Below are 13,625 nucleotides of genomic sequence, written 5' to 3' on the forward strand. Positions count from 1 at the left end.
GACCGCGGGCGAATGGCGCGAGTAATCGCTCGTCGCACTTGCACACTCGCTTATAGCCCGGCGACAAAACTATCGAAACTACACACTCGCTTCCCGCTGATCGCCAACTCGTTTATAGTTTCTAGTTCTACTCGTTTCTCGTTCATCGTCGGCCTCGGTTGAGTCGTGATAAGGTACTTACAGAACAAATGAAATTACTCCGCCGTATGATATAATCATAGTAGGTACATATTATATCTATTATGAAAATATATGAGACGTCACGACTGTGCGTAGCTCATGCTTATATACAAAGGAATATTCTACTCTTGCTCGCGACCGATAGATCCGTCAGGCACGCACATTTGTACAATGTGCTTGCGTACGACGTAACCACAAGTAACGTCTTGTCCAGATGTTTAGTTAAAGAACTTTCCAAGAATAAAACGAACCAAATTGTTCAGAGATGTTTTATTGTCACTCACAAGGTGCATTCACTAACTCTACAATGTATACAGAAGTTCATACATTTTGTTGCCCGCAATGATGTTATATGCAGAAACCTACAAGTTTGACCTGTTGCAAAGACGGCTAGGCCTCATTTACGGAGCAACGCAAGCGCGTTGCATGACGTCACTAAGCCAGGTTCTCAGATATTTCCGACGGGTTGCACCTAACACCATTGCTGCACAACTTTAACAGCAGTTAACAAATAAAAACTAAAATAATGACTACGAGTGATAACTACTAGTAAGCTCATAAGAGTGGAATGTTTCTAATCAATAAATATTAAATAAGACATCATAACCATTTAACTTATAAAAATAAAGTCCTAATAGCCAAATACTTCATCACTACTTAAGTGCACCTTAAATACAAAACTAGGATTTTTTTGGAGTTTTCTGCAGGTATTGACAAGATGCCAAACAGCTGATAACTGAAACTCATCTTAATATGTAAGAGCGCCCAAACCGCTAAGCTGTTGATTTTAAGCTTATTTCGTGGTTTAACGACATATTTTAATGTACCTATATAACGGGTACATCCCGTCGTGACCACGACCCGTGCAACCCGTGGGTTGAAATATTGACAAATAAAAACAAAAATTAATCGTGGTATGTACCTGTTATATACATTAAAATAGGTCGCTAAGCTGTGTTAAAATAGGTTATAGTATTTCGCCATCAGAATTACCACCACAGTATTGTTTTTGCTTCAAAAGTATTAAAATACAGTACACAGCAGAAAGTAATGTAAATAAATGTTTTTTTAAAAGTATATTGCAGTTGTTCCATTTTTCCCATTTACACATTTATCCAGAGTATTTTTTTATCATTAGAACTTTTACTACAACTTTTATACAATTATCTGATAATATTTTATTTTTATTTTGTGCTTCGGATCACAACCGAATAGATTATACTATTAATATCATAAAAAAGAGGAATAAAAAGCCACCACGTGCCAGACCTTCGTTATTTTATAAAAGCTGAAAGTTTCTCTGCCTATTGTCCCCAACACAGGGAGTAACGATCAGCGACTATGAAGTTTACATCATGGTGGCTTTGGGAGATAACAGGTAATAAAGGTGTGTAGCGGGCTAGTAATAATTGCATAATTTAAAAATTAAAGATTATGCTTCGAAAAAATAAATAAGTTGAGAACTATTTGTCACAGTTGAAGAATAAATACGACACTAAACAAAAAATTGTGATAATACCTTACATTACCTATACATATAAAATAACAGAGGTATCTGTCATTACGTATACATATTATTACATACGCTCAGTATCCGGTAAAAATCATCATTAATATATTAATACGATAAAAATTAACAATAAAAGTTTTCTTTATAAAGCCAATTTGGCAAGACGATATTTAATGTAAGGCGCGCAAATTGCTATTGCGCTGGAACCATGTCTCATTAACATCGAAATGACGTCATTTTGACGTCAGCCGAAATTTAAAATACACCGTCAGCGAGAAACTTCAGTATAGTGCTGACATCACTAAAATGGTGGCCACGAGCATTAGCAATTTGCGGGACTAATACAAACAACTTATTAAATACCTATTCCTCGAATCATTTACATATTAATCATATTATATGTAAACTTTAAGCATAAATTAGTGAAAAGCCTTACTTATCTTTAAATTAGATTCGATTTCAGTGACTTAGAAATTGTGAATAAGTAATCAAAACATTACATAAAATATATCTTAATTTAAACAATAATATACAGATATCTACATTTCTACTACGTAGTAATTTTATTCCTAAGCTTAAACTGCATTTATACCACTACGTATTTACATTGATATGGTTTCATAAGTATTTCATTGACTTTTGCGTTAAATAATATATTCTTATCACTTGAGATTATATGATTTAAGTACATAAATAACAACAAAGTACAGTGCGACAAGGCTATATTGACGCGTGGCGAAAATCGGAACTAACGTTGCCCCCATCAAGTGTCCCCTTTGTTCTTGTTTGAATATTCTAAGCCTTTGTTCTCCAACAGCGCCCCCCTGTCAATGTCATTGAAGTGCCAAGAGAGCCTTGTCGCACTGTACAGTACATATACCACTTTCATAAGTCGCATCGGCAAAATTTGTTAGCGCAGAAAGGCGCAATCTAATGCCGACTATAACAGAATGTACACCAATGAAATACAGGCTTTATTACTTGAAGTTAAGAGTTCAAACACAAGAACAACAGAGACTTGCGCTATCTCGCTCATAATTCGCGCGCACAAAAATGACGCGTAGGCAACGACCAATAGCGGACGGACGCGCGCTATGATTGGCTGAGATGTTTACATCGGCGTAACTTATAAAAGTGGTAGAACCTGAGAAATATCTGAGAACCTGGCTTAGTGACAACATGCAACGTGCTTGCGTCGGCACCGGTACGATAGGCGAAAACGGACGAACTGCTCGGAAGCGCATTACAGCGAGGTGCGCAGATATTTCCGACGGGTTGTAACTGTTTAAACTGTATTAATTGATTTTTATAGAATATTATAAGGATAGTTTTTATGAAACATTAAATCGTTAGTTTTTTTGCCAGATCTTGCAGAATATAGTCAGTCTTAAACGACAAATGTATTTATTTGGCTAAAGTCCAATAATTTATACATAGTCAGTGGTCATAATTATAGAAATATTTATATACAAATTTGTACCGATTTCTACCAATTTAGTAGAAAAGTGACAGCCGCATTAGTCTATGAAGTGGGTTCCCATACTTGTTTGATCGAGTATTTTTTATAGGAAACATGTTTTAAAGTGTATTATAATCTTTTACATTACAAAATTTTATGGTATTTATATAAAAAACAAAATAAATTAGGATAGAATCCGTGCATAATTCCTACACTCAGTCTTATTTGGTCACAAATTAATTAATGACTTTTTTGCTAAAGCTGAGCCATGTTAGGGGTCCATAAGACGATAGGGTTTTCTGAACAATCACTGCCGTAACGCACTAGATAACTTTGTTCATGTATTTAAGTACTAGATGATGCCCGCGACTTCGTCCTCGTGGATTTAGGTTTTTAAAAATCCCGGAACTCTTTAATTTCCCGGGATAAAAAGTAGCATATGTCCTTTCCAGGAATGTAAGCTAACTCTGTACCAAATTTCATCAAAATCGGTTGAACTGTTGGGCTGTGAAAAGCTAGCAGACTGACTGACAAACGGACAGACAGACACACTTTCGCATTTATAATATTAGTATGGATTTGGACCTATTACTTTCAGCAATTCTAACATTGATATTTCTGGAACTTATCGAGTCATGTCCATCAGATGTTTTTCCAAAGGTCATACCTCTATACGATTATTCAATACGTCAATTGTGGGCCGCCCGTTTCCCTTGCATATAGCCCTCCCACCTTTTGGCCGTGTTAATCAGAATCGAGACCAGCTAGAAGGTATAGCTGGATGAGTCGCGTGGTAGTCCCATCTGGCAATGTTGGGACTTACTCCGAGGGTGAAATGTCTTAGAGCCCTCGCCCACGGCGACTTTTTGTAGCGATGCTGTTGCGCGTTTACTAAACGCACGCCAGCATCACTACTAACGCGTGTTAGTCGCATTTGCAACGTGCTACTGCATCGCGACTGTATCGATGCAAACGCGCGACTTTGTCGGATGACATCGGGGGAAGAACGGAGGAAGGGTGGCGCGTGAATAGAGAACCGAGCATCCGTGCAACATTTTTTCTCGTTTGTAACGACACAGAAGCGCGACAATATCGCGTTTGCATCGCGACTGAATCTGAGACCGTGGGCGAGGGCACACAGCTAGCGACCGCTTCGCGACTGTATCGATGCGGACGCGCGACAGCATCGCTACTGTATCGCTACAAAAAGTCGCCAGGGCTCTTAGGTCGCCGCGGCCCGTGTCGAATAGGGGGAGTAAGGCTTTGAGAGAGAGCATGCCAGCGTCAAAACAATTCTTGGCGAAGTTTTTTCAAAGGTTTATAACCTCTGTACGATTATTCGACACGTCAATTGTGGGCCGCCCGTTTCCCTTGCATATAGCCCTCCCACCTTTTGGCCGTGTTAATCAAAATCGGATCAGGATCGAGACCAGCTAGAAGGTACAGCTGGTTCACATGAGTCGCGTGGTAGTCCCACCTGGCAATATTGGGACTCACTCCGAGGGTGAAATGTCTTAGGTCGTAGAAGCTTCCGCTGCCCGTGTCGAATAGGGGGAGTAAGGCTTTGAGGGAGATCATGCCGTCTTCAAACATTTTCTTGGCTAGAGATATGGAGTTCTCACCTTCGATCACGTGTAGATCGTAGAGACCCAGAAGCGTGTATATGAAGCCGTTTAGAACGAAGAGGGGCGGCTTTGTTGGGTATTCTTCGTACCTGGAAGTGATTAAGGAAGAATTCTTTATACCTTTCTATTGAATTCTGCGATTGTGTGTCCCGACAGAGTAAAATTCCTATAAATAGGGTATCACCACTTTTTATGTCGATTCATGTAGCCTACAGGAATGCAAGGCCTGTGAAACTTCCAGAGATAATTAGTTTCGGAAGTTTGCTCCAAAAAGCGCACAACTGGAAAAAGTAATTTTTGACCAAAAAACGTGGGTATTTCCAAAAATATGCTAGTGGGACCAAACTAACCAAAAATCTTGATCCAACGTATAAAATCTTTTTTAGAAATATCAGTTTATGTTTGCACGTTTTTTGGCGAAAACTCAAAGACTAATTTGTGTAGTTGACTGATTTTTAGAAATAGCACAGCAGAGCGGACGTCTCGATCTGACCTACGAACAGAAGCTCGACTGCACCCCTCCATAGCCGAAATTCCATGGATTCATACGAAGCGATTCGCTCTCTCGTTTCTAATACGCATTGCTAGAATATGGAATGCTTTTTCGGCTTTCGTTTCCCAGCCAATCACAATACTGGAACCTTCAAAAGAAGATGCAATAGGCACTTTTAAGGCAAGGGCACTCCGCCCAAAGCTGCATCATCACCTACTTTGATGTGATAGCAGTCAAGCTCAGCCCTATTTAGTTTAACAAAAGGCTCACCACAGATATTTGTCCATCCACATGGCTTTGACTCCGCCGGAGTGACTCGGCACGTCCAGCAAGTACAGGGCGCGTTGCGCCGCGCGCAGGTAGCTCGCGTCGCCACTGCGGTGATACGCGCGAGATAGAACCGATATCGCGTGACCTTGGCTCATTGCTGAGTGCCTGGTGACAAATCAATCAATCAATCAGCCTGTTTGTGTCCACTGCTGGACATATGCCTTCCTAAGAGCTTTCCTCAGCCACCCACTTCCCGCTATCTTCTTAAGGTCGTCAGTCCAGCGGGTTGGAGGTCGTCCCACAATACGCTTGCCGATACGCGGTCTCCACTCGAACACGTCTGCCCCATCTGTCATCGGGTCTGCGGCAGACGTGGCCTGCCCACTGCCACTTCAGCTGGCTAATTCATTGGGTTATGTCGGTCAAGTCGCTCAAGTTCAAAGTCGCTCAGGTTAGGTTGGATATCTCTCTGAGGGACAAAATCCGTAACGAGGAAATCCGTAGGAGAACCAGAGTGACCGACATAGCCCAACGAATTAGCCAGCTGGTGACAAAACAAGTGATTAAATGCGAGTAAGAACAGGCACAAAGTAGGGCTCCGCGTTCCAGCGCGCGGCCACGAAGAATGTGAGGAACTCACCATCCAGGTCTAAGGTCGGGCGCGGCGGGCGCCAGGCGTCTCCGCGCGTGCACCGGCCAGCCGCCCCGCGCCCTCTGCGCGCCCACCAGCCAGCGCGCGGCCGCAAAGAAGTGTGCCATGTGCGATGATGACGACACCTTCACGTCGTTCACTGCGCCCGACCCGCTCAGAATTATACTCGATATCTGAACACGGAACCAAAAGTTGACAATGGCACCGATTCTAAGCACAACCTAATTTTAGAGTATTCGCACCCCCTTCCCACCATTGTAATATGAAAAGGACAGAAGCAGTTTGACATTTCTAAATTTATATTTTAGATGGTAAAACCCGTGATTTTAGCACGCACTCGCGAACCTACTGTTTAAATTTGTATTGTGCACTAAAATTTAGAGTCTTTAAATGTGAAAGTCATGTTCCGTTCCTTTTTTAGCATTAGTAAAAAGAAAAGGATGCAGACACTCCAAATTTAGTTTAGAGAGAGACTAGAGAATCGGGGCCAATTGAGTTTGTAGGAAAGCTAGGCTCGATTTAATAAAAATCGGCTGGCAACACTGTTGTGACCTGTAGCGCCTCTGTCGCCGCTTAGCATATGTAATAATTATATATACATATATATGTGGTAATTACTTTTATCTAAATATATAAAATGACTGACTGATCTATCAACGCACAGCTCGAACTACTGGATGGGTCGGGCTGAAATTTGGCATGCAGATAGCTATTATGACGTAGGCATTCGCTAGAAAAAAAATTTGAAAAATTAACTCCTAATAAGTGCAGAAATATAACTCACTACATAAACTTACATACCTTAAATTTATTTCTCGGCGATTTCCGTTTGGGCCGGTCTTGTAGCGCCCAGCCCTTCTGCATATCAATAATGAGGTCCCGAGTGAGGCGACGCCATTTCTGCTCCACGCCGATGCCGTAGTAGATGTGGTCCTCCTGCAAACACATCACCACTTAACCATTTTGTTTGTTGGTTTGTCCTTCAATCACGTGGCTATTGATTGACGTGATATTTGCATGGGTATAGTTAAAGACCTGGAGAAGACATAGGCTACTTTTTATCCCGGAAAATTAGAGATTTTCCACGGGATTTTTAAAATCCACGCGGACGTAGTCGCAGGCATCAGCGAGTTTTTTATAAGTGGTATATAATATTTATAAGCGGTAATAGCCTAGTGGTTAAGAATTCCTAGTCAGGGGGTCTGGCTTCGATCCCAGGCAGACCCTGACCTCTAACTTCTTTCAAGCAATTAAATATGAATTAGTGAGAAATCGAATTCGTGAAGTTTGAACCCCCGACATTTCGAATCTTAACCATTGGGCTATTACTGTATCTTAATATATTAAAGGAAAAGGTGACTGACCGACTGATCTATCAACGCACAGCTTAAAATACTGGACGGATCGGACCGAAATTTGGCATGCAGATAGCTATTATGCTAAGGATTTTTGAAAAATTAACCCCTAAAGAGGTAAAATAGGGGGTATAGTCCTCACGGACGAAGTTGTGGGCATAAGCTAGTGTCATAAGTATAGTTCATATAAGTATATCTAACAAACCTGTGCAGATATCAACTGCTTACTCGTCACATAATGCAGGTATACCGTCTCCTTCTTTTCCTTATTCTGTAAAACCACTGTCATTGACGAATTAGGTTTCAACATTAGATCCATACTCAAGACAAAGTCATGGGTGATATTAACTTTCAACCACACTTGGCTGGACGCGTGGTTCGTCGTCGAAAACCTTAACACATTAGCCTTTAGTTCTGGATCATATTCCCTCGTCATCACCGCGTCTGTACTGACGATCCAGTTTTCGTGAAACTTTTCTCCGTCTTCTAAAACCCTTATTCTAGGTTCCGGTTCAGTAATATTCTTGCTGTAATGTGCTAACCCAAATTGTGCTATTTGGGTCGGATAGAAGAACCCCTTCGGTTCCCACTGGGTGGAAACTGGTACCCCTTCGATGCCGCTGATGCATTTGACTCGGTCGCGGACTTCGACGTTGTAGTTTTCGAAAGTCGCGAAAGTACCGCGAGGATCGTATTTCTTCTTCGGGTGGTAAACTTTGCTGTAACTGTGAGACCATTGAAACTTTTCCATGCCATCTATTGAAGTTATTTTGCCGTATATCTGTCAAAAAGAAAATAACTGTTCAAAATTATTGACCGATAAAAAAGTAGGAGGTTCTCAATTTAAAGTCTCGATAACTCAACGGTTAAAGGAACGGACTGAAAACCGAAAGGTCGCTGGTTCAAACCCCGCCCGTTAAAAAGAAAGAGGTTCTCAATTTAAAGTCTCGATAACTCAACGGTTAAAGGAGCAGACTGAAAACCGAAAGGTCGCTGGTTCAAACCCCACCCGTTGCACTATTGTCGTACCTAGTACCTACTCCTAGCACAAGCTTTACGTTTGATTGGAGAGGAAAGGAGAATATTAGTCATTTAACATGGCTAATATTCTTTATTAAAAAAAAAAACGATTTGTAACCATATCTCTACTCCTTATCAAAATATCTTATTTGTCTAGAATGACCTCTTAACCGTGCCAACAAATATTTGCTTTTAAGCTTATCACGAAAAGCAATCCAAACTCGACATATAAAGTCTAATTCAATACCTACTTACTTTGTTCAATATAATATCACTTATCAGTTATTTTAAGTTTGTCTTTCATAATTAAGGAGCTGGCAAATAACACAGTGTACTTAATTCATCATCAGCATCATCAGCAATCCATCCTTACTCAGAATGAGAAAGTTTTGACCATATTCCACCATGCTGGCTAAATGCGGATTGTCAGACTCTCGAGAGTCTCAGAAGAGGCGGTCACTCCAAGATTTTGCATAGAAACTCAACTCTTAACATGATCGCACGCGCCCCTTTGTAATCTCGCGCCCCTAGGCCTAATTTGCCTTAGGGATAATCCGCCACTGTCAATTAGTAGGATAATATAACTGATCAAGGCTCAATATTGAACAATCTTGTTACTGTTCGTAATCTAAGTGCAGTATCAAGTTGCTTTCACATAAACTTCAGGATTGGAAACTTCAGTCCCACAGGGAGCCAGCCCAGTCAGTTTACATGCGATAGATTATGAGCACTAACGTTATTAAAATAGAAATGAGATCGTTAATATTAAATTCTAACATTATTATTCTACTAGCTGATGCCCGCGACTTCGTACGCGTGGATTTACATTTTAAAAAATCTTGTGGAAACTCTTTGATTTCTCGGGATAAAAAGTCGCCTAATATGTCACTCTCCAGGTCTTTGAACTAAACCCATGCAAAAAATCACGTCGATCCGTTGCGACGTGATGAAGGACAAACCGACAAACCAATAAACAAACACACTTTCACATTTATAATATGGTTACTGATACAATAAGATTTTTAACTGCATCTTGGTGAATAAACGAAACAACTGATACTTTTCATGGTTTCTTTTCTTTTCATGGCGCCGCGCCGCCACTCGTGTGCTAGTGAGATAGTACCCTAAGGGCGTTTGTGCACTCATTCGTATTCGCGTTTTTATGTAAGCAAAAACGCGGCGATCCGATTTTTTGTGTGATGAGTGCACAAACGCCCTAACTCATAGATACCTCGTACCTCAAAATACTTGTGTATGAATGAGAAGGGCACGTAGACCTGGTCGCGGTCGCGCAGACACGCCACCGAGTACTCGCCGTTGATCCAGCACTCGATCTCATCGCTCGACCGCTCCGTCAGTGCGTTTGACAGCACTGAACTTACTGGAGACAAAAAGGGGATATTCATATTCACATAGTTCGAAAAACCGATAGACATTGGGGTCCCGAGGTGCTGGAATGGCGACCTTGCACCGGAAAGCGCAGTGTTCGAGGACGGCCCACTAGGTGGATGGACGACATCAAGCGAGTTGCAGGGAGTCGCTGGATTCAGGCGGTGGCGCAAGACTGTGGCATGTGGAACTTCCTACCAGAGAGAGAGTATACCTATATCCAGCAATGGGCGTCTATCGGTTGATGATGATGATGAAATTCATATTCCTTTTATTCGCCTAATACAACTGTTACAAGGCCCCACAAGCTTAATTTCCTATTATCCATCAAAACAGACAAATCTGTATGTGCTAATTAGGGTGTACTAGTTGTAAGAAATGGAAGAAGTACTCACTGGGTCTCCGCACCACGTCGCCGCAGTGGCCCCAGTACAACGTGACGAGCAGCATGCCGCCGCACAGCGCCGCCAGCGCCATACGCATGTTCAGCCGCACCAGCATCATCATGACAACCTGCAGGACATTCAATTGTGGTGACTCTTCTTCTTGGTGTTTGGCGGTTGTGCAGAGCTATTCAGACCCTGTATCACGTTGACCGTTGCCAATCTATTGTGATCGCCCCCATTTTACAGTTCTTGCCCAATACTGATTGCCGCCAGGGACAGCAGCAGCTTCTTGGCCGACATGATTTTTGCCTCTTCCAGGTGCAATATGTGGTGAATCTTAGTTTAAATTAATTTTACTATGGGTACCTTCAAATCAAGAGGGAATAGGCATCTAATAGGCAAGGCTCCATCTTAGGCTGCATTATCACTTGCCAGCAGGTAAGATTGCTGCCGAAGGCTAGTCTATGAATAAATAAAAATTAAGGATTGCTAAGCCCCTGTGACCTCCCGTTCCCACTTGTTGTTGGTCGCCCCAGATTTTAATCAGATGTTCAAGTGGTACAAAATCGGTTACAGACAAGTGTGAATAGCGTCACATAAAATGTTCTGCCATTGGTAGATTCAATTAAAATCCGGGCCCAGCAGACAATAAGTAGGAACCGGGGGTAACTCCACAAATTTCTGCTGCACCTAGATTTCTTAGTACAGTAGGTGCAAGGGTATACATTCCTAGAAATCTGCCTCATAAGGCAACTTTTAGTTTCAAGTTGTCTGTAGGATTGCTGAGCGCTTGTAATTGAACAAAGTTCTGCCTCAACTGGTTTTTTTTTACAGCAGGTGCAAAGGTATATTTTCCTAGAAATCCAGGGGGCCTGATGGGGTGACTTTTATTTCTAAGTTATCTAGAAATACTGGAAAAAAGCGGTGATACACTAGTGGTTAAAACATTGACCTTCTATTCCGGAGGTTGGGGATTCAATCCCAGGCATGCACCTCTAACTATTCGGAGTTACGTGCATTTTAAGCAATTAAATATCACTTGCTTTATCAGTGAAGGAAAACATCTTGAGGCCATTACTGAGAGTTCCCCATAAATTTCTAAAAGATGTGTAAAGTCTACCGATCCACACTTCGCCACTGTGGTAGATAGTGGCCAAACCCTTTTCATTCTGAGAGGAGACTGTCCCAGTGGCAAATGTGGGCAAAGAACTACTAGCAATTTCTCCCGGCCACAAAATATGCAGCCCTCCACTTCTTCAGCTTAAGTACTTGAAGTCAGAATTTTAATACTTTACTGACGTTAAATACCTACAGAGTCTCTTTTCTCAAACGTGGGCGCGTTTGGAACCCTCGTAGCTTTAGTTTTATGTTTATCACTACTATATCATCTTACAAATCCAACAAGCGACCATCAAGAAGTGTAATTTATTACCCGTTTTGAATAACAATCAGTACCCTTATTATAAATGCGAAAGTATGTTTGTTTGTTGGTTTATTGATTTGTCCTTCAATCACGTCACAATGGTGCAACGGATTGATGTGATTTTTTGCATGGGTATATTATATAAAGACCTGGAGAGGGACATAGGCTACTTTTTATCCCGGAAAGTCAAAGAGTTACCGCGGGACTTTTGAAAAACCTAATTCCACGCGGACGAAGTCGCGGGCATCAGCTAGTTTATTATAATTTATTGAAATACAATTTAAATGTTACTCTTAACATTTTCTTTAACTAGTTTATTTAACATAGGATTAAGGTTTAGGCCAAAACACACATTAATACAGCAACAGACATGGAACGAATCTAAAACAGGTTCATAAACGACATAGGTTTGCGTAGGCGTTATAAATAGTTTAACGTTTGTTGACATGCTGCTCAAGGTATAAAACTAAACCAGAGATTACTTGTCTTATTACGGCAATACAGAATGATAAATTCATGTGAAGTACCATGCCAAATAGAGGATAATTTATCGAGATATACGTACTCAAAACACTGCGATCCATCCGTTGCGTTGTATGAAGTGATGTGGACACTTCTTGGTGCATTTAATCACATTATTAGCAACACAAGTTCTTGCAAAACTAATGCGCACTCATTTAACTTTCACTTATCTATTATTAGCTCAAATATTTACAGTAAAAACGTTGAAATTAATCATAGAACGGTGCATTGCCGTGCTTGCACTTTGATTACAAATTACAAATCATACAAATGACGTTTTGTGGTGAGTTTTGACATTGACATCACTGACCATAGACACAGAACCACTTGACAAATGACATTGGCAGTATTTTTTTTCAAAACAGTTCCCAAGCTTGGATTCCGGGTTTTTTGAGTCTGCTCTAATTGGTGTTACAGTTCTTACAATTCACGAAGACGAGTGAACTCTACTTGTTGTTACGTCGTTTACACGGGCATTGCGTAAGTGTGTGTGCATTTCGGACCAATCAGTCGCAAGCGCTCGCAAACGCACACATTTAGCGTACCTACCTTACTTATACCGATACGACTTAAAAACAAGCATGAGCCACTCGCACTCGTGAAATGCAAAAACTATAATAAGGCCTGAGCCAGTATTTTTAATCAAACAGGATTTGAGTCAAATCTTTAGCGTTAACTACTAGCTTATACCCACGACTTCGTCCGCGCGGACTATACAATTTTCAATCCCCTGTTTTACCCTTTTAGGCATTGAAATTTCAAAAATCCTTTAAAATGCTAGAGGCGAACTCTTTTTAAAATAGAGAAAACAAATCTACATATAATAAAATAAAATAAAATAAATAAAATAAAAATCATTTTTATTCAAATTAACTTTTACAAGTACTTTCGAATAGTCGGATGCATCTACCACTGGCTCGGAATGCCTTTCCTACCGAGAAGAACCAGCAAGAAACTCGGCGGTTGCTCTTTTCAAATATTTGATACACCTAGGTACAAGATTATGCCATGTATAAAATAGTATTTGCAGGCTTGTGCGTTGCTGGAACGAGCTGCAGGTCAAATCCACGCTCTTTTATCATTTAGATAATCTTCAATTGTGTAATAATATGCTTTTTGCAATATAAACGGAAAGCTGACTGACTGACTGATCTGTCAACGCACAGCTCAAACTACCGGACGGATCGGGCTGAAATTCGGCATATTACAGATACCTACTTATTATGATATCCGTTAAGAAAGGATTTTTGAAAATTCAATTCAGTCTGATCACTGTTTTTTACTTTCCAACTAAAAAATGGGTAGCTGCAAATTATTATTTAAGTACTTGTATCATATTAT

At 40.8% G+C, this 13,625-nt stretch overlaps 1 protein-coding gene across 1 annotated transcript; it reads right to left on the minus strand.

The window, feature by feature from the left end:
- Window positions 1-434: 434 nt before the first annotated feature.
- On the minus strand, window positions 435-12,540 carry Hsepi (D-glucuronyl C5-epimerase). The gene is made up of 8 exons (XM_034984058.2): window positions 12,328-12,540; window positions 10,349-10,466; window positions 9,803-9,945; window positions 7,750-8,325; window positions 6,991-7,125; window positions 6,178-6,362; window positions 5,538-5,702; window positions 435-4,863 (listed from the first exon to the last, which is right to left on the minus strand). The coding sequence occupies exons 2-8, from the start codon at window positions 10,458-10,460 to the stop codon at window positions 4,497-4,499; spliced, it is 1,683 nt and encodes a 560-aa protein (XP_034839949.1). The 5' UTR covers window positions 10,461-10,466; window positions 12,328-12,540; the 3' UTR covers window positions 435-4,496.
- Between the last annotated feature and the right edge of the window lie 1,085 nt (window positions 12,541-13,625).

Source organism: Maniola hyperantus, chromosome 3 (genome assembly GCF_902806685.2).
Source record: "Maniola hyperantus chromosome 3, iAphHyp1.2, whole genome shotgun sequence".
In the NCBI taxonomy this organism is placed as follows: Eukaryota; Metazoa; Arthropoda; class Insecta; order Lepidoptera; family Nymphalidae; genus Maniola; species Maniola hyperantus.